Raw genomic sequence first — 21369 nt, forward strand, 5'->3', positions numbered from 1 at the left:
AGAGTTAGCAAAAAGGCATGTATTTTTCTTGGTTTTCTAATTTATTTCATTAACACATTAACTCTAGGTTCTGAATGTCCAAGACTGTTTTCCTGCATTGTTTCAGAAGTTGAATCCAGCACTGATAAAAAGCAACAAATATCTTTTTAAGGATACAGGTACCTCCTCTCTTACAATCAGAGTTAATAGTAAGTGATACTTGGTAAGACTGAGCCTCATTTAAAAAGTGCTTTACACTCATTTAAAATAGAAAACAAGAAAAGTATGTAATTTCTGTATCTATATGGAAAGCTATATTTGAGGTTTTTCAGTGCCTGTTCTTGGCTTCTTTTCTTTAGTATTGTCACAGTATGGTCCAGCTGATTTGAACGGTCTGAGATCTGAGGGCTCTCCTTTCCTTCACTGGAATGGAGCACAGATGACTATCACATTGGCTTCTTGCATACTACTGTATTTTGATGGGCAATTATGATTTTACAAATAATGAAAAATAAGTTATTACAATTCACATATCTAATCCACATTAGATTTGGAGTGAAGCACTTCAAAAGTTGCACTGGCCAGTACAGTAAATTCAGAAGCATTCTGCTCCCCTGCAGTAAGGAGTTCTCTGCGAGCTCTCCTGCAAGGGCCTGACAAGCCTCATACTCGCTTAGAAACTGAGAACATGCAGCGTATTGAAAAATTAAACTCCTAGTACGCAGTGTGACTTTGTGTCAGAAGGAGGTTATAAAACACATCTTGATTAATTAACAGTCTCTTAATTAGTTATCTATATTTACTATGTTTTTTATTTTTTCCACAGATAAAGGACTGCCTAGAGAAATATTTTTATTAAGTTAAACCTAGAATACTCCTGTATTCACACTAAGAACAGAATGTATTAGAGGAAAATTCTAAATAATAAGGCAGTTAGATTGTTACATTTGCAATGTTACCGTGGAATAACTGAAGCTGTAATGTTACAATTTACAATAGGTAAGAAAAAAGAACTATTTAAAAAATCATCACAAATTTATTACACAGAGAAGCTTTAATGCTATTGCTCTATGATTCTGGTCTTACAGTTTTGGTAGTCACAACAGCTTGCAACGCTTAATTCTTTTGTTATGCTTCTCATCAGAACATTTCAGCGCATCATGTAGCTACAGTTTCTTCAAGTATTCTCTGCCTCCCCATAAGAAATCAAAGTTGTGCCTAGCAAGTCCTTTGAGACCCTGATACTCTTAACTTGGGCAAGAACTACACATAACCGATAAAAATGTTGGCTTGCTTCTCAAAGCACAGCTAAATTTAAGTATTTACCAATTACAAAGCTTTTTTGTTCTTCAGAAGGCTGTTGCGCATTGATGTCATTCAGTTTCAGGAAATCCACATTCAGTTCGATTTCCTGTCTCTGATTTAAGTTTTGTGCATTAGAGCTTGCATGAAAGAAAAGGCCATGCCACCAATGTAAGTACAGCAACTGTTACCAATGCAAAGTGTCTGCTAGCCACTTCAGATGAGTGGGACATCACAGTGATGAGTCAGTTCAGAGGATTACCACAGCCCCAGGCTTTCCAGGTAATCAAGGCCCACCCTTGCTTTATTGCCTCACCTCTGCCGCTGAAAATGCCAGAGTCACTCTTACACCTGCAATCAGTGGCTACAGAAAGTCTAATCAAAGTGCGATAGGCCCTGCAAAGGAAGCTCAGTAAACAATATTTTACATATTAAGAAGTCATATATTTTCTGTAACGTTATTGTGTTTCCCTTTGTAATGAGAAAGGAAACATTTTAATTTCTAGCTCCCAATATTTTAATATTTTGCTATATTAGTAGTATATATCAGCAATGGAAAAAAAAAAAACACTTGGAATTTTCCATTCCACTGCTTGATTTTATTTGATTCTTGAAGCAAATGTGTCCATAGACCTTGTCCATGTATTTTATAACACTGAGTTTTATGTCTCTGAAATGCCCTAGGGTTGATGGGAAGATTCCTCCCTAATCAAGCTGGGCCACAATGTACAAAATGAGTCTTATGGCCCATGTCAAAATGGCAACAGTGTTTCTTAATAAAGATTTATTTGCTTTGTGAAGCAAGCCAACTCCAGATGATATTTTTTAAAGAAGCTTTTATTAAAATATTAATACTGTGATTGATTTAGTGCCAGTAGCAGCTACCATTCCATATAAAAGGCTTCCAATTTTTTTTCTCACCTGTCACGCTTTTTCCAGGCCATGGGAATCTACAAGTTTTTCAGAACAGCTCAGTTTCAACAAAATTCTGATTTGATTTTTCACTGAAAATCTTATAAGCGGATTTATTTTAAATGTTTTTGTTGTTGTTGTTGTTGTTGTTGTTTTTGCTTATCATGACAGAATTAGCGTTAGTAAACATTAAGATACAAAGTTACTGAACTGGCACTTTTTCCACTGACTGCATTGAGCTTTTGAACCATATCTTAAAGGTTTATGTTTTTTTTCAGTTTGAAGAATAGCAGGGATGGCAATTTCTCCAGAAATGCTCATTATGTTCTGAACAGCTATCATCAGCAGTATTCCACAGGAAACAATCATCCTCCCTAACTGTTCAACACAGTATACAGAAATAGTGTGCTTTTTGCCTAAAAAAACCCATATTTTTTGTAATGTGGGTTCCATGGGTTCCATGTATTCCACATACTTAACGTCTCAACAAAGTCATTCCTTTAAATAGGATTTTATTATTTAAATATATTTAACTACACTTTATCATATGTAAGCTATTAAGAGTAATTTTCTATCCAACCCATTTATTGAAATGAAATGTTGTTTAAAAAAAAAAAAAGAGTGCTTAGTTACCACTTGCCACTACTATGTGGTTTGAACCATGCAACTATTCATGATAAACAGTTTGCAGAAGGAAAATGGAAAACATAATGGAAACATGTGACAGCAGCTGCTAGTCTGTTTATCATGGCTTTTTCTGCAACTCTGTTTCTAGCTTTCTATGCATTTATGCATTTGCTGTTGTTCTATATCTCCAAGTGCTCGCTGTCATCTTGAAATTCATTATTTTATCTTCTTATGATTGCAAGAAAAATCAACCTCTCTTTACAAATAAAGATGGAATGGAATACAGCAATCAAAGGAAAACAACACTTGGAAAGCAGTACTTGCCACCTGCTTTGGCCACTGAAGCCTGTGTTTCTATGAACACAGGTATAGGGTACATAAACTGTCTGTTGATCATGCCAACTGACCACCACAGGCAACTTGCAAAAGCCAAAGTCATTTGTGAAGGGCATGTCACTAGCTTGTAATTATGCACGCTATCTGCAGTCCAGCTCCGGGGGCACGGGAGAGAGAGAAAGGAAGATTTCTACAAGTAAATACAAAAGGATACTTTATCCTCAATGTTATTGCACAACATTTTACAAACATGCATTATCTAACTTCACAGCACCTTTGCTCATGAGGTAGGTTTTATTTTCCTCATGTTGTAGGTAGATATGCTACCATAAGTCTGAGTGGCATGCACAAAAATACAGTCCCACTGGCTTTGGAGTGGAATCCTGATGCTGCAGAAGTCAGTGGGAGTTTTTTTGTTAACTTCAAAAGGCAAGAAGAGAGGCACAATTTCACTTCAACATTGCAAGTTCATTATACACTATTTCCTTTCCTGGAAGTATCTGTATTAAAATAACATGTCAAGATATATTTATTGTAATTAAGTCAACCCATACTTGTTCTGTAACACAAACAACACTCCACATTACACTGAACATGAAAAAGCCCTTTCCCCCTATTTATCTACTATGCGTACTATGTCTAAACCTGGGAAACGAAGCAGACTATCGAATTTCAAGTCTGCATACATTCATGCAAATGTTTTAGGATAAACATATGCTTTGACTTGTGTGACATGCGTTTCCAGACGTACTGCAATGCTGCAGTGCTGTGTGATGTGCTATCGAGCAGCAGTGGGGAATCTGCCGACGAGGCCTGAGGTCCCGCCTGGATGGTCGGCCAGAGCCCGAGGCGGAGCTGTGGGGAGTCTGTACCTTCCCTTCTGCAGGGGTCACTCAGAGAGATACGGTGGCAGTGCTGACTGGAAACTTTCTGCTACGCCAGCTGTTTCTGGGGGGCGGTTTGGAGGAGGAAACGGTAATGTGTGCACCAAGAGCAAAGGTTAAATTTGGTTCTTCCCCTAGCAAAATTAGTGGTTCCAAATCCCTTGGACTTGGATTTTAATGGACGAGGTAGCATTTCAACCCCGATCTCTAATGAACACTGAAACATGCACCGTCAAATCTAGACGTCTGACAGTTCTAGTTATATATATGGAATGTAAATATAATGTTTTCAATAATTTCTATTACAATTAAAAGTAAGTTCAACGTTTCAGGTGAGCTGATTAAAGACTATTGCAAAATCAGTTTTGTTTTTCTGTGGTAAATTTGGCCTTGACAAGTCTTAGCACAGTTTGAAATCTTCTCTTCTGAAATACGTTTTATCAAACCTGGAAAAAAAAAGCACCATGACAATGCTTGTGAATTATCAGTCAAAAAGCAAGATTCAAGACAACGTTCAGCTTTCCAGATACACAGCTGATAATTTTAAAAGAATGCTGTCAAAATATACAAGCTCTAAAACTGAACATTTCAGAAGACAAAAAAGGTTTAAAATACTTAAAAAAAAATCATCTGAAGGAGATGCAGACTGCACTATCCTGAAACAAGAGTTACTGAAGCTGCAAACAAAAATGTCCTTCTTGGGATTTGCATTTGCAGGATATAGTGCTCCACTGTGTCATTTTGTGGGAAGAACTTCTGAGGGGGGTAAGCAGGGTCAGGCACACCCTGCTCATTAGCCTTGACAAGCGGAGAAGCAAGCAAGAAAAAGCTTTCTATCAGTAAAATTACTGAAATCTTACAAAAAATGAAATTCCTGACTAAAATGAATTTTCTCCACCATCTTAAGACAGCCCTTCAGCATAAAAACTATCACGTCTGTTATTCCATTAACTACGTCTAGAAATGACTCCAGTTCTGGAACAGCGATTATCCTGCAATTAGCACAGAACTAGAGCTAAAATACTGCACCTGAAATAGGACGAGGACTGGAACTAATTATTTATGGTACCAAAATAACACTGCAGCAAGCAGAGGCTGTGTAGAAGGAAGAAATAGTGAAGACAGAAAAAGAGCCAAGATAGAATCATATGGGAGCAAATAGAGAGAAACTCATCAAAAGGCAGCTCACTTTCTCTTCAGCAACCAAGGAAAGATACCAAAACACACAAAACAGAACCCAAGCCCTGAACCATCTAATTTAGGTGCCTAAAATAGGAAGATGATTTCCTACATTTTCTCTATAGTTACTGGAGAAAGTAGGAGAGGGTTCTACAATAATAATTCAGGAGTGAGCCTGGTTGCAGGCCAGGCTCCTACGCAGGGAGGTAACATTAGGTCGCAGGAGTATTCATGAGTGAACGACTCCTTATTCCACGCCCCGAGCGGGAACAAGGCACCTCTTCTCCTGTGCACCCAGGGCTGAGGCAACGGGCCTTCTCCTCCCTGCGGCCGGCCGCGGGAAGGCGGGAGCCAGCACCTCTGCTGCTATTGTATTTGATGGCAGATCTCCAGTTGTTCGCTATGAAAGCAGAACTGAACTCCGAGAGATGGAAAAGACATTTTCATCATCTAGAAACAATGAGGAAACTGTGGGGGAACCTGTTTGCGCCTGGCAGGAAAGGCTCGGGAGGCCGTGCTCGCCTGGCAGGGGGCAGCCCGGGAGAGGAGGCTGCTGGCCTCCAGCCTGGCCCCAGACCCAAGTGTGCCGCAGACCCGCATCTCTGTCCCAGACCCGCATCGGGCCCCCCGGCAGGCGGCAGCAGGTGCCCCCGGGCGCGGCGCGGCAGGGCGAGCCCGAGGCGCTTCTGCCAGACGGGCCGGGCCGAGGCAGCCGGGGCAATTCGGCATTTCTCAAACAACAGAGCAGGAAAACAGCCCCGGACAAAGGCAGCTTTCTCTGCGGCTGGCAGGCGGCGGCGGGCGGCCGCACGGCGAAGCGCGCCGGCTCCTCCCCGCCCCCGGCGCTGCAGGCGGCGGCTCCGCGCTGCCCCGCGGCGGCGGTGGCGGCGGCGGCGGCAGCCCGGCCCCGCTCCGGGGCTTGCAGACGTGCGGCACCGGGAAGGGCTGGCTTTGCCTCCCCCCGAGGAAACTCCACCTGGATTTTCCCCCGCACCCGCAGTAGGCAGCGCGGCGCGGCGCGGGGAGGGGAGGGGAGGGCTGTGGGCGCCGTAGTTCCCTGCCCATCACCTGATGCTGTGGGCAGGCGCGGCCCGGGGCTGCAGGAACTACAAAACCCGCCAGGCAGCGCGACGCCCGGTCTCGCTGGTGCAATCCGCACCTTCGCCTGCCTCGGGGCTCGGGGAGCGCTCGGCGGGCGCCGGCTGCCGGCTCCGGCTGAAGGAGGATGGTTTTACCCGGGACTCTTCCGGAGCACTAGCACAGACACTTTTGCCGCCGACAGGCGTCTGCAGCGCTCATCTGATGCAATGGTGGGATCTGTTGCTCATCTGGTGGCACCGCAGCACTGCAAGATCAGTTGCATCGGCTGCAATCAAGTTTGCAGGGTCGAGACATGGGAGGATTGAGCATGTCCGTGTAACTGTGCGTGCTCTTCAGCGTTTCTTCTGACCGCGTCTCTTCCTCACCCGCACACATTTTGCTAGTTCCCGCTTTTGATTGCCAAATACACAAGCCCTCCGCATTCATATCATTCATCTTGCTTTGGGAACTAGCTGGAAAGACCATGCATCGATTTGTCTTGGTTGCCAAGCAAACTGCGGCAAGCCTGGGCTGCAAGGGGCCGGGGGGCTGCCGGCGAGGAAGGAGGGAGGGCACGGCGCGCTGGAGCAGCGCTGCCAAGGCCTCTGCGGTGAAGATCAGCGAGAAGGCGAGCAGGGAGAAGATCCTGACGCTGGAGTCCATGAACCCACAAGTGAAGGCGGTGGAATATGCGGTGCGGGGCCCCATCGTCCTCAAGGCCGGCGAGATCGAGAAGGAGCTGCGGAAGGTGAGGCGGGGGCGGGGGGCGGCGGGCTGCGGGCAGGGCTCCGCTGCCGCCCGCCGCGCACTGGCCCTGCCCCCGGGCACTCCTCCGCCGCCGCCGCTCCTGATTGGGGCGCCGGGGGGGCTCGGCGGGGCTCCGGCCGCCGCTGGCCGCGGGCCCACGGGGCGGGCGGCGGCGCCGGCGGGCCGGGGGGGGGGCCGGGCCCCTCCTCCCGCTGCCCCGCTCGGGGCCGGGGCGCACGGGGCCGGGGGCGCCGCCGACGAGCCCGGGGAAGAGTTAAAACGCTTGGGTGCTGCGGGGAGGCGCTGGCAGCGCGGCCGGCGCCGCGGGGCACCGGCCGCCCGCGCCCCTCCGAACGGGAGGCGGCAGAGGCGCAGCACAAAGCAAGGCGCCCTCCGGCTATTGTTTGTCTCCGGTGTCAGCGCTTGCGGCAGGCAAACAGCATAGCCCTCAGCGAGCAGTGTTTACAGTTCTTCTGCCACTTTGACCCTTCGATGCAACCCGATGCGCTCTGTGTTATACAACAGGGTCAGCGACCAGCTTTCATCCTCCTGACAGAGCGTTTAAAGCATTCGCCGTGATTTTAGCGATGCTGCCTGGGCCGGCAGCAGGGAGGGCACCTCTCAAACCTGCGGGCCCCCGACACGGGAGAAGGAGTCGGCCCTGCAGGCTCCATCCCCCGCTCTGCCACCTCATCTTTTCCAAACCGGACAGACTAACGCTGTCTAAGGACACCGCCGCCACTGAGCTTGCCCGGCTGCTTCCCGTTGCTGCCGTCCAGCGCTTGGGGAGCGAACGCTGACCCAAGTTTTCGGCGCTCAGCACTTTTGGGATCAGGCTGTAAGGCCACATACAACAGCCCCCCTGAAGGGTCTGTGCCAAAACATAATAGACAAAGCAAAAAAATCAGTCCGTGCTTACATCATTTTGTCCCTCATATTCTTCCCTTATTCCTTGCATGTAAAACTTAATATAAAAAAAAATAATTAGCAATTCTGGCATGGTTCTTTGCCGGTACTGTTTTTACAACCCAGCTTCCTTGGTAAGCATGAAGACTGGCTTATTTATTTAAATTTGTTTTTAATAAAGCATAATTATTTATGACTTCAAATATTATTCCCTACCTCCACTACTTTAGAAAGTCTTGCTAATAGGTAATCATAGATATCACAAGATAAATTTGATTAGGCAATATGTGCAAAGTGCTTTGAATAATTAAAAAAAAGTGCTATAGTAGTGCTAAAGAGAAAAAAGAGAAAAGCTTTTTTTGTTTGGTTCGTTGGCTGGGTTTTTTTTTGCTTTTTGTGCTACCCGGTTCCCTTGTTTTAGAAGGTGCTGTACGCTTTCAGCTCACTGTGTGTTATGCATCAATTACTTATATCTGACTCTTTAATTATTAAAAAAGTGCTTCTTTACAGGACTACACTTAAAACTTTCAGAGTGGTGATGCAGGTCTCATTTCAAACCATTTGTTTTGAATTTTGCCTTTTTATAAAAGTGTAATCGCCTTAGAATATAAAATCTTCTGGTGTCCTCCCTGAGTATGTTTGTTTTCACGTTAACATCAATGGGCAGGAGATATTGCTTGACAAAACAAATAGAATAGGATCTTTCCTCACTCCTCCCAACTCCCATGCTTCCTTCATTTACAAGCTGAGTCACTGGCGCAGACAATAATGGTCTGTGCACTTCTTAAAAAATAGAAGAGAAAGTCACTGCCAGTTGCTTTGTTAAAATATTGTTACAACAATTTTGTGTCTGCTTATGAGGCACTTTCCATTTAAAAAGCTTCTTTCTTGAAACAGCCTCATGGAACATTATCAATGGCTACCAGCATTCACAGACACAGGACTATGCTCAGGCTGGGATGGCTGAAGCAAACAAAAATAAGTATCTGTTGGCAGGGAAGGAGGAGAATGTTACTGAGAAAGTTAAGTAAATGTATCTGCAGAGAGCACTATAATCAGCTTAAGGAAGCATCTGAAACACTTTATTTCCTTCCTGCACCACTCAAGATGTTCATTCCTCTATGCTTCTCCGTGAAAAATAAAATTATTCCTTCTACAGTTTAAGCAGACTGTCTAGTAAAGCATACAGCCCTGAGCAGTATTTAGGATCTGAGACCCGTATGTTGTAATTTAAATGTTATGTTATCCAAATGTCTACTTTTTGGTCTAAATTTGACTTCTGTGTTATAGGTCAATGACACTTATTTGCTTACTTTTAAATAAAACTGGACAACTACTTTTTTCATCCTGCTAAACGTCAGCTCAGAGATGCAAGAGCTGAATTAACACTGCTGGCAGAATTAACCCTGACAGATACGGAGAAAAGGCTGGAGCGGTTGTCAGAGAGGGGTGATGACCCACAACTCTTCTAGAGCCATGATTACTCTTCACTGACAGTAAAGGGGATGCCCAGCAACAACTCTGCTCTGGGTGATGCGGAAGGACCCTTGCACAAGCCCATAACCTCGGCCTCTGTGGTACGACAGGGAAGCGAAGCGTTGCACTGGCTGGTGGTAGCAGGAGGCGGCAGAGGGGAAGCAATTGTCCTTCTCTGCAAAGAGGCCTCTGGGTCATTTGTTTCTTTGCAAACTAAAAGCAAGTAAGTGCAGGCATTGTCCAATCAGACGCAATAGAGGCCCTCCCTGTTCAAACTTGATTCAATCTAGTTCATAGATTGAATGAACTACATACGTTACTACGCTACTACGTTACACTTCATACTTGTGTAACGGCATATAGTATGCACACTATAAAATAGCTACCTGAAGCAATTTGCACAGTTTAATCTTTTGCCATGTGCCTGATGAGTTTTGTTCTGCTGCCTCACCTTCTGAATAGCAGTTCCTCTGTCATTTTTTCTGGCATTTGCCTCTTTTGTATGCTAACTGTAAACGATTCCAATAGGGGCCGTAACTCCACAATGCACATAAAAATAAGGACTAAAATGTTACTTCAGAAGTCTCTGACTGAGCAATTTAAGGGATAGTTCCTAAAAAAGTAAATAAAAATGAGGCATTAATTTTGATCTCTTATGCAACATGTGCAGGATTAGTCCAATGTAAGTGACAACTTAGAATACTCTCTTAAAGCAGAAAAAGATGGATTGCTCAGGGGTGCAGACGGGGCATGCTGTACTTGGACTTCCTAAGTTTTGTTGGACCATGGCCTGTATTCATCTAGTTGGAAAATCAAGGTTTTGATCTACAATAAGTGTTTCCAGCTGAAAATCTTTATGCAAAATTACTTATTTGAGTAAAAGCTGACAGAGTTTCTGCCTGGGGACAGAGAAGAACTGACAACTCAAGGCTTTTAGTTGGAAACCAAGACACTGAGCGGGAAGTAACGGTATGATGCCTCACAGACAATACAGTTATGCCATCATTCACTCAGCTCCTTTATGTGAGCCGCACTTTCAGCTACACACTGCAGGAGATAACAGTGCAGCTGGGCACTGTGGCCCCTACAGGAGAGACGGCTATCAGAACTGTCTTCTGTGAGGATCCGTGCTGTTGTTTCTCCCTATGAGAGTCAAACAACGTTGTATGTGGTTCTTGTGCTAGCCTGGAATTTTGGGCGAGCTGGAAGCGCTGTACTTTGAAAGAGGGACAAGCCATGTCTACATCTCACTTCTGTAGATGGTTTCTTGATAATTATGAAATGGCATAATGCTTCAAAAGTGATAAACTGATCTCTCTTGCACTTTGCTAATGGTAACAGCGGATTCTGGCTTACTAATTTGACATGGGGAGAAAGAATCAACTCTTTCATTCAGCCATTTTCCTTGGTGTTTCTGGAAACTTTTTAAAGCAAGCTAGACCACAAGCAAATTTTAATACAAAATTACATAAAATTTATTAAACAAATACTTGTATAATTGACCACTCATGCTCAATCCTTCATAGTTTTCCTAAAAGGAAATGAATTTTAAAAACCCAATATTTAATACTTTTACTCTTTACTGTAGTAAATACAAGAAATGTATAAGGAAAACATAAGTTCTCCTTACAAAGCTAACGATTATAAGCTCAGCAGAACTCAAGCACATATGACCTTTTTTCTATCGCTTGTTTTTAAGACTTGTTAATAGATGCATTGACTTTAATTAAATTTCTGAATAGAAATTTCAGCCTGAAAATGAATTCATTGGAAGACTAATGCCATCTCTGGACTCTATAGTCCTTCTCTTTACTTACTCAATAATAACAATCTATTTTCATCTTTACCTAGGTAGCACACATACCAAATTTGTTACTTTGCCATCGTGCTAATTCTAACCTGACCTTTTTGTGGAAAGTCCTTTCCTGTCTCTTACTGTGAAATCTTTCTCCACTTACACTCTCCTGTTTTTCCTATTTCTTAGGTTTTACATAGGTCTTTCTATGTTAAGTCAGGTTGTTTCTAAATGCTTGCAAAGCATATGCATATTAAACAGTATTTTAGTATTCACAAGTCAACTGATGTAACACAGGAAACTGTAACTGGCTTAGTGTAAGTCACCACAACATTAATTTTCTGTTCAGAACATTAAAGTTACTGAAATAGAACTGTAGGGCAGAAGGGGGTAATTGGATGGTATGTAGAGATGCACTGGTAACATGTAGAAAGTTCCTTCAGATACTGTATTGCGGAGACCAGTGGGTCTGGAACTACTTGCTTTTAAGGGCTATATCCACTCTCTGGACATTGCAGTCCTCTTCATCTGAGCAGCCACTGCAGTCTGACTCACTTTTACAATAAAGTGGTTGTCTGCTCATCTCCTGTGCCTCTGTTTTTCTAGTTGTATAACTATGGGATCCCTGTTCCATGTAATGTGGGATTAACTCAACCGACTTCCAGTAAATCAAAAAAGCTTTCACTTCTTTGCCTTTTTTTATTTATTTCATCAGAATAACCACTATTTATCTGTCTACACCTTAATGTCTCAATCAAAGTCTTGAAATGCTGAGGTTTCTTCTTTAGAGCAAGGAATTGAAATTTTTACACTAAGCATGCTGCTATTCAGTTGCGTGACATCAGTGAAATTTTGATTTGTTTTCAAAGCAAACTTTTTAGCTACAACTTTTTCAAACTCAGCAAGTATTTCTTTTTTTTTTTCCTTATTTCTCCTCCTTCCTCTCCCCCAAGTTAATTTTTTTTTGCTCAGTAACTATGAAACAAACTCGAAGTCTACCTGTTGTTAAAATACCAGTAAGGTATTGAAAAAGATTCATTGATTTATTTAAATACGGGAATATATTCAACTTGTAACTACTCTTTATCCCTTTCTTTAGTCCTAGAACTGCCACTTACTTGGCAAATTCAGCCATAAAACTTCAGGAATGGGTCTGAATGAAGCAGAGATAAGTAATGTGTTAAAACAGTATACCACTGAGGCAGTGAACTGTATCTTGTAGTGACCAGAAGCTGTTACATTTCAGTGTCTTTTCCCTGGTTCAATGGAAATATTTGTGTTCTAGTAAGTGCACGCCCATATCACGCACAGCTACTACTGTTGATAAGCAAGTAGTATTCTCTGCTGGGAGGCAAAGAATTAAACTGATCTCTAAACCGTAAAACCTGAGAAAGATGGTATGTGTAGCATGTAGAAATTTATGTTTGGGTTGAGGCCTCTGTCCTGCTATATAGTGAAGTGATAACTCCAGAATCACATAAAGTAACCTAATGGATTTCTTAATTCATGTTACGTTTATGCACCTGACTCTACATCCAGTTTATTCTTCATGTCACTGGTTCACGCCCCGTATTTCTTTGTTTAGATAATAAAACTACCAAAATCGCTTTTACTTAAACAGCAACAATTTCAGGCTTCCTCTGCTAGAGAGTATTTGAGTTAAAAGACTGTAGAGATTGTTTACTAATTCTTCAGGCTTTTAAACTGAATAGCAAGATTTCTGACTTAGAATCCAAACTTAATGGTAAATGTGAGTTGACTGTGTCCCTCAGATACATGGGAAAGAAACTGTGTGGAAAGATAAAACACAGTTTAGACAACGATATGCAGAAATATAACTTGATACGCCAAAAAAAAAAAAAAAGACACATGATTGACTGGCACAGCCAGTAATGAAAGATGTTAAGCTTAAGTTGCCATCCTATAATTTTCTGCTTTGAATACGTGACTGAGTGCACAGTTAGAAAGTATCTTCCAGGCAAGAGCTTTTGACCTCATTAAGACAGAATAGTTGTTCCTCAGTTGCCTGCACATGTTGCATAATCTCTAGTAAAAACCATGTTTTCTAACTAGGTGAAAATTACTGCAGATGAAGATGAAAGCAAATCAGTCTTAAGAATACGATTACCAAAATCATATGTTCAGAAGCACATAATCCACAAGATCCAAGTATTTGATCCAATTATTTGATCTTTTCTTTTTGAATATAGCATATAGTCTATTCCAAAATAGCCATTTTCCAATAGGTCTTTAAGCTCAGAGGGTGCTAACAGGTAATTTCCTCATTACTTTAATTGCTATTTACAATGATTTTTATTTTTATTCATATAGGTATATTTCTGAAGGGAAATATACTTTGAACAGTGTATAAGAAGGCAAAAGTAACTTGAGGACAGCTCCTGTTTTTTAATCCCTGAATGAGCTCTACCAATTAACAGTCAGCCCCACGGATTTTCTCATCCAATACTAGGGAGCATGAGGGGCATCACTGCCATTGCAAGTCAAAATCCAGAATTTGCCTTCTCCTTCCTCTTAGCAACAGTTCTTGTCAGCTTGAATTACACATGCATAACACAAACTCAAAGCCTTATTCTGTGGTAAGCAGGTCAGGTTTATTTTTCTGCTGTGAGCTGGTTTAATAAAAAGATTGGAATGCTAATTCAGACCTTCATGTCCCTATTAGTTAAGAGCCTCTGGGAAGTGTTTTTTTGGGCTTTTAAGAGGAGGGTGAGGAAGCAAGTAAGCAACCTGGCTACTACATCATGTATCTCAACTCTTGTTTTTGCCAGCTCTCTTATTATATAGCTTGTTTGTGCAAGTCATGGCAAAAACAGGCCTGGCTTATGCTAAGGAAATTGTTTCAGAGTGTGATGTTACAGCCTGATAGGCCTCAAGAGGAGGCACAAGGAAACGGCAATGAAAATGAAACAATGGGAGACAGCCACGAGTGGGTAAACGCTGAAATTCAGAAACAGCCGAAATATTGTGTTGCTCTTCTGGGCTTAAAAGCACCTTGCATTTTTCCTGGCCTCCTCAAGGGAATCGCTTTCAATTCTCTACCTATCGCCATTCCCAAATCCAAATAACACAAGCCTGTCTACAAACTGAGGATTTTTCTTGAAATTTGCTGAAGACTTCAGCAAATACAGCTCTGCTTCAGCTTATGCACTTCTTTGCTCTTTCTGGCCACTGTATTTCCCTGCAACTTCTCATCGTTCTGAGATGCCACCATAATCAAGGGGAACCTGCAGGCTGACTAAAATTCCTAAGAGCTGAACCAGCTGCTGGCAGTACATTGCCCTTCATGTTACTTCTTTGTTTGGGACATTGTACGTTTTGGCATCGCTCTCCCAGCACTTCTTGCACAGTGACCCGCTCCCTGAGAGAGCAGCTGATACTGCTCTCAGCTCCTTACCTGCTGGATTTCTTGAGGCAATGGGGAATGTCTAGGGGATGAGGAAGCTTCTCCAAACCTGATTAACTACATAGAGATCTGTATTAACTGCACACCAAAGAACTGTGCTTCACATATGAAAATTCTGTAACTTCCTCCCAACTTTGTACGAAGCCTTGAACACTGACAGAGTTGTTAGAATAAACTTGCCTGACTTGCTTCAGGCTTCTGAGGCCTTAAAAGACTGCACTTCCTCTGAGAAAAAGAGAAAGGCAGAAGCAACTGCAGAAGGAACAAATTTCCAAAGAGATGATTCCAAAACCAGGAAGATGCCTTTATGCAATTAAAATCCTTTTGTTGTCAAGAAGGTAGCAACCGAAAAATATGTAATGAATTTTTGTATTTTCTGCTTTACATCCTAATTGGAAAGTGCAAGATAGCCGTCACATCTTCACCTTTAAAAAAAGATGACTACCACAGTTAGTCCCTTTGCTAAAAATTTCAAAAGAATGGCAGAAGTTTGGTTTTGTTCCCAAGACGAAGATGAATCATGTTGTTAAAGACAGTGTATGGTGCCATTGAAGGCAGAAGGCTACAGGAGTGAGTGGTTGTTTTGTAGGGCTGGGGGTTGTTTTTTCTCCTTGATGTGGTTTGTACCCTCTTCAGTAGACATGACTATTGATCTGGCACTTACTGCTCCAGAGCTTGTTATTAGGGTTCCTGTTCTGCAAGCTTCACCTTTCCAGAGGTCTGCCTGCTTAAGAACACCACAGGCATAGGCTAGTCACAATCCAGTCAGTCTGCCTCCAGAACACACCTCAAAAGCCTGCCCCCATATAAATAAAAAATGAACTCTTTCTATATACATACAGATATATACATACACACACACATATGAATGTCCTCAGATCTTTCTGCCTTCTTGGCCCATCCCCTCCCTCTCTCGGACGTATCAGACAAGTTGCTCTAATACTGACAATTCAAAATGACTTTCTTTCATCTTGTCCACCTCACACATGTAGTTTCCAGGCAAGTCAATCTCTCACTTGTAGCTAGCAGGAACAAACAAACAAACAAACAGACAGACAGACAGACAGACAGACAGACAGTGACTTAAAAATGTGTCCTAGTCTGCATGATTTCTGGAACGCATTTAAGATCTACTGTCAGTCCTGTATAAGAAATGCATTAAGCTTTACTAGAACATTCTAGCTGTGATGAGGTTATGCACTGTATAGATACCAGAAAAGAAGAATTCTTTTTCATCTAGTTCAGCACAAACAGTATATTGTGAATGATCTCTTTTCAGGGAATCAAAAAACCTTTTACTGAAGTAATTAAAGCCAACATTGGAGATGCACATGCAATGGGACAGAGGCCCATCACCTTCCTTCGTCAGGTAAGGATATTACAAAATATTATTTCTAGTTCTATGGCATCTATCAGATACCGTATTCAGAGACTGTATTCAGAGACTGACTTGCTGCAGTAGTTTGTGACTAATGTGTGTTTTCCCCAGCTCAGCTTTAATTAAAAGCCCTTGCTTTTTTTTATTAGATTACCAAGAATACCTCGTAATCCGAGTTCGATTTGTGTATTAATATCAGTGGTTCCTCAGATGAACTTAGACTTAAAATAATTCTTTCATACAGAATGACAAGTTTCTGAGCTGAACTCCTATAACTTGCTTGCTGCGTCTCCTCTCTCAACGTAGTAATTCTCCTTCTTTGCTCTTCAGATCATTCCCCATCCATCCTTCCTCCTGCCACTTCTCCTATATTATCAGCCAGCACATTCACTGTCAATAGTGCAGACTTCAAAAAAGAAAGTGGTTGTGTTTAGGAGAAAAGCATATCCCTTTCTTAGTTTGACATCATCCTTTAAGGTCTGCATGCAGGTAGGTGCAGCTAGCTGTACTGCTACTAACTTTGTGCATTTCACATCTGGGAAAGTTAATTTGTAGACTATCTTTTAAGAAGGAAGACAGCAACAGAATCCACCTTTTATGTGTTATTACTAAACGACAAGCAGGGTTTAAAACTAATATTGCATTAGTTACTGAGCACTCCTTACACACACCTGTAAAATCCTGAGTGTAATATCAACTCAGAGAGTTTCACACCGAACTGAAGCCATGTCAAACTGCAGGTTACACAACTCCAGATGATGAGGTTAGAAAATTGAGCCATACAGCAAACTGTGTTAGCGAACTAGAAAGACCAGAGCATCTTACAAATTATTTCAGACCCGATGTTCAGATCCAATGTGCACACAGACTAATTCTTTAGTCACCATCCCACAATATGACAATTGCCTGTCTACGTAGTACTATGCAAACATAAAATTGAGACAGAGGTTGGAGCAAATTAAAGCCAATCTCAAGCGAGATCTCTAGATTCTTTTCTTGGTGTCTTATATTGCTTCATAAACATATTTCTGCTAGGTCATGTTTCTCTATTTGCTATGTTCTATATCACCACTTTTTAATTTAAATATTTCCCACAACATAAAATTGGAAGAACAAGAAGTTATTTTGGGGAAGGATTATTAGAACATGCAACTAGGACTTCAAAATCTGATCACGTTTCTCAGTTCTGCTCCACACTTTAATTCTTGATCTCTTGTCAAGAAAGTGGGCTAACAATACACAAAGAATGGAGCATAGAGCTGTTTAGACAGTTCCTCTTCTGAATAATTAACTGTGTTTTACTGTGTTTGCACTATGCATAGCTCACTTGGACTCCAGTCTTTATCCTCCATAATACAAATAGTTAGCAGTTCTATAACTGCTTTTATCAGCAGAACTTGGAACCTAGTAAGAGTTCTGCACTTCTGTGTGCACGACCCTTTTAAAAAAAACCCCTAACACACAACTTCAAACTCATCATCAATAACCTTTGTTTTGAATTAGCTAGTATTCATGATCTTCATTTCCAAGGAAAGTTAATATTAATACTATCAGCTTAAAACAACCATTGAGCAGTGGCCAATTCACATAGTTTTCTTGGCAATCTAGGTAGTGGCACTGTGTACGTACCCAAACCTGTTGGACAGCCCAAGTTTTCCAGAAGATGCCAAAAAGCGAGCGAGACGGATCTTGCAGGGCTGTGGAGGAAACAGCTTAGGTAAGCATCTGTTTCAGTTAATCCTATATGTAACAGAATCAACTAAAATAGTTTTAGCATGGGCAGTGGTGAAATGTTCTAATTGTGTTTTATATGGTTACAAGTCAAATGGGAGCTGGCCTATGGCAAAGTGATAGGGGGAGATTCACAGTGTGGCCTACTGATAAGAGGTGACTAATAGTGCAAATTTTTGATGAGCCTTGGAACGTAAGAGGACAAGATGAAGACTGTACAGTTAAGGAGCCCTCAGCACATCAGTATCTAGGCATAACCATAAACAGAACACTGAGCTTTTCTGTATTAGGTAAGGAAGTGGCACAGAGTACTACATTTCTATAAATATGTCTTCTTATTGTTATTGTTCTTACGACATCTGTTAATCCTGGGCTCTGACGGATATGTCTGCTGTTAAATCAGGTGGGACTGTTTACTATTTTATCATCTCTAGATGTTCCCTCCCTCTGCCAACGAGTCTACTGCCTCTGTAACCATCGTAGCAACCAACAACGTCTGTTCATCTCAGCTGATCCAGTTTATAGTCCTCCATCTAAATTTTAAACCATCAGTCAAAATAAGTTTGCCAGGCTATGAACTAGGGTATCTGAAACTCAGTTAGACATGCTGTTTTATTGCCCCAGGTATGAAGGTGATAATGCCCTGCAAAGAGAAAAGCGAACAGCTGAAAGGTGGTAGCTTTTTACTTTAGCCCAGATAGTTTTAGCTGAAGATGTCAAAGCCCTACTTCTCCAAGGCAAAACATTCCTTACAGAACTTGGTTCTTCAACCACTGTTCCTCCAGCAGTGCATGCACACATATAGACATAAATACAATACAAGCTTTGCATACTCAATAAAGAGGAAATGTAAGAGTTGTCTCTTCTCTTCTTTAGTCTTGATCATCCAGCAACTGGACTGCTCACTTGTATCTGAAAAATGCCATTAGAATTTCTGCTCTAAAGAGAGTGTTGCAGCCACAGGGTATGGCAAAGAATCTGGCACACTTAATCATCCTCTTTCAGGTACAAAAAGAGGCTAACAGTGACATCTCAGGGAGGGGATATATTAGAATAACTGGCATATCTCTTAATCTTTGTGACTGCAGTTCCTATTTGCATTGCTATATTTTGAGAGTAGGTGCTGTGAAACTTAAATGAAAAAAACTAAATGAAAAACCTAAATAGTTTTGCAGTCTTTCAGCCTTGGACATTAGCAGTCTTTCAGCCTTGGAATATTCCTAGCAACACAGGCTAGTACAGAATATATTTTATCTTTGCTTTTTTGGCATTGATTTTGTTTCTATAGGTAAAACGGGAAAAATACAGTTACCAAAATAGAGAAGTTGCTCTAGCTCTTTAAAATTCTCTCCTAGTTTACTTTGCAGGATACCTGTAGGATTTTAAGAAAGATCTGTCTACCAGACAAAAGGTTGCTAGAGAATGGGATGTTAAACTCCTCTTGCAGGGCTGTTTGGCAATAACTGTCCTCATTTATAAAGGCTAAAATCTATTAAAAGATAAATACCTGAAGAGTGCTAAAGGTGCATTTATAACATATATGCAATGCTATGAAAATATTGCAGACTGGACAAAACTCTGTACAGCATATATATATATATATATATATATATATATATATGAAACAAAGCCTGGGAAAGGCTGTGTAGTGTGGTTTTGCAGTCCACAGGACACTTCAGTCCCTGTTGAATACTTCTGGAACAATTAACCTACACAGTACTTGTTTGCATGTAAGAGTTACTGGGGATACACTTGAATTTTGTCCTTGATCTTTTTTTGTAGTGCTTTTCCAATTCATATTACTTGCAGGGACATGATGAGAGTTCTCAAAATGCTGGTCTTGGTCCCATGCTTCTGCAATGAAATTAAAGGAATTCAGCCTTGGATGATATTTCAGAAATACGTTGGTTCTGCACAAAATCCCTTTTTCAGCAGAAGACCACACATTTCAAGTAATTTGCATTAGCTCAGTAGGCATGGAGAAAGCAGTCCTGAAGCAGCCTTCATATTCAAACAAGATTGTCATTCTGAATACACCCTTTTAATTTCAGTGGATAAACAGAAGTTCTGTAAGTCAGTGGCTGGAGTCTAAATGATTTTTTTCCTGATATAATATGTACCAAAGAGCAACTGCCCCTCGAAATTCCTGAAAACTACAAGCACTGAAGAAACTTTTTAATCTATTCCACTGGTTTATGCCTTCTCTCCATCCCTCATGTCTTCAGTATCACAAATCAGCCACTGTCCTTGGCCTCAGTTGCAGATCAGCCTCTGTATAGCACTCCATCAGCCACATTTGAGGTGGATGGATGTGCAGCTGAATGGAAGTTATTCCTACCTGTTGATATTTTGACACTTAATTAATTGCTGTTCTCTGCATGGTCGAGAAGAGGAAAACGGCTTTCCTGGGAAAGCAAAGGTCAAAAAATGATCCCTCCATGGAGCCTTAAGTGCTGGCTGTGTTCTAACAAAACCTTGTTTCCCCAAAATTTGGTAATCCAACATAGAAGTGGCTTAATTACATATGTTCAAGCTATTTGAAATGTTGCATCCACATCTATACTGGCCTACGTAGGTATATTCATTGTGTCGTAGATATGAATGACTTGGCGGCTGGGTATAAACTAGGATAACCTCGCTTCCCAATAAACATTCATTTGGCAAACCCCTACTTGCAGTAGCTTGCTATTCACTTGCCACATATGAATGCTCAGACATGTCCTCAGCTTCCACTGTGTTCAAACACTCTGGGGTTCTTCTGCCTCTGCTTGTTTTGCATGTGGGATAGCTGTCATATCTTTCCAGGCAGCTGAGAAATTTGTAGGTCTCCTATATGTAAAAATACCTAATACGTGCACACGCAGCCTTTTTGGATTAGGTTTAATTTTTTATTCATTTGCATTCCACTCTGCAAACTGATGGCTTCTACTGAAAATTAGCAAATGAGTACAAGTAAGTGCAAAAGACCTGAAAATTGAATTCAGATCTTCCCTATATCCCCACTGAGTCTTAAATCCTTTTAAATGCGGGTCAGAGTTTTTATTTGGATGGTAAGAGGCATTAGTGATAACCCTGAGTAAGAGCCCAGGTAAACTGTGTGATTAGAACATTTATTTTTCCTTTTCCTGCCCTCACCACTGGCACTGGAAGAAAATGTTTAGGGTTGCTGGTAACTAAACAGTAGTATCTGTGACCTCACTCTCTTGATTCTGTGCTTTACAGCAAACGCAGGTAAAGTGGTTTCTGAAAATCTTCCTGACATGCTGTCTACACTAGAAGTTTTACCTTTCATAGTGTCTTTGCATACTGTATTTCTGAGGAAGAAGCTTGCTGATCAGTGGGGGGGGGTTCAAGAAAGAGTAAAAATCTCTCTATCAGCAAGGAGGAAGATACTTTCATACTAAAGTCATTGCAGGACCTATGGTTTGAAACTCTGTATTTAGACTATGTCTATCAGAATTTTTCTAGCCCTCAAAGGAGGGCAATACAAAATGACTGCTTAGTTTTGTTCCTCTAGTCTAACAGCAGCTTCTTAGCACTGGTCCAAGATACATGTATAGACCCAGTATACCTTTTAGTCCTACAGAGGTTCATTTTTACGACATCAGGAAAC

At 41.6% G+C, this 21369-nt stretch overlaps 1 protein-coding gene and 1 long non-coding RNA gene across 4 annotated transcripts in view; one reads left to right on the forward strand and one right to left on the reverse strand.

Annotated features, from left to right (window-relative positions):
• Positions 1-21369, reverse strand: part of LOC104146345 (uncharacterized) — a 40211-nt gene that overhangs the window by 4315 nt on the left and 14527 nt on the right. For both annotated transcript variants that reach the window (XR_011143272.1, XR_011143271.1), the window contains exon 2: positions 17655-17722. This is a non-coding gene — a long non-coding RNA (uncharacterized lncRNA). The remainder of the gene's footprint in view (positions 1-17654; positions 17723-21369) is intronic.
• The window catches only part of GPT2 (glutamic--pyruvic transaminase 2), a 29674-nt gene continuing 14373 nt past the window's right edge, over positions 6069-21369 (forward strand). Inside the window, exons 1-3 of one of the 2 annotated variants that reach the window (XM_068955957.1) lie at positions 6069-7047; positions 15927-16016; positions 17634-17742. In XM_068955957.1, coding sequence (XP_068812058.1) covers positions 6784-7047; positions 15927-16016; positions 17634-17742 — 463 coding nt within the window. In that variant the 5' untranslated portion in view covers positions 6069-6783. The remainder of the gene's footprint in view (positions 7048-15926; positions 16017-17633; positions 17743-21369) is intronic. The other variant, XM_068955958.1, reaches the window with a different exon arrangement.

The sequence above is a fragment of the Struthio camelus genome, chromosome 10 (assembly GCF_040807025.1).
Source record: "Struthio camelus isolate bStrCam1 chromosome 10, bStrCam1.hap1, whole genome shotgun sequence".
Classification (NCBI taxonomy): domain Eukaryota; kingdom Metazoa; phylum Chordata; class Aves; order Struthioniformes; family Struthionidae; genus Struthio; species Struthio camelus.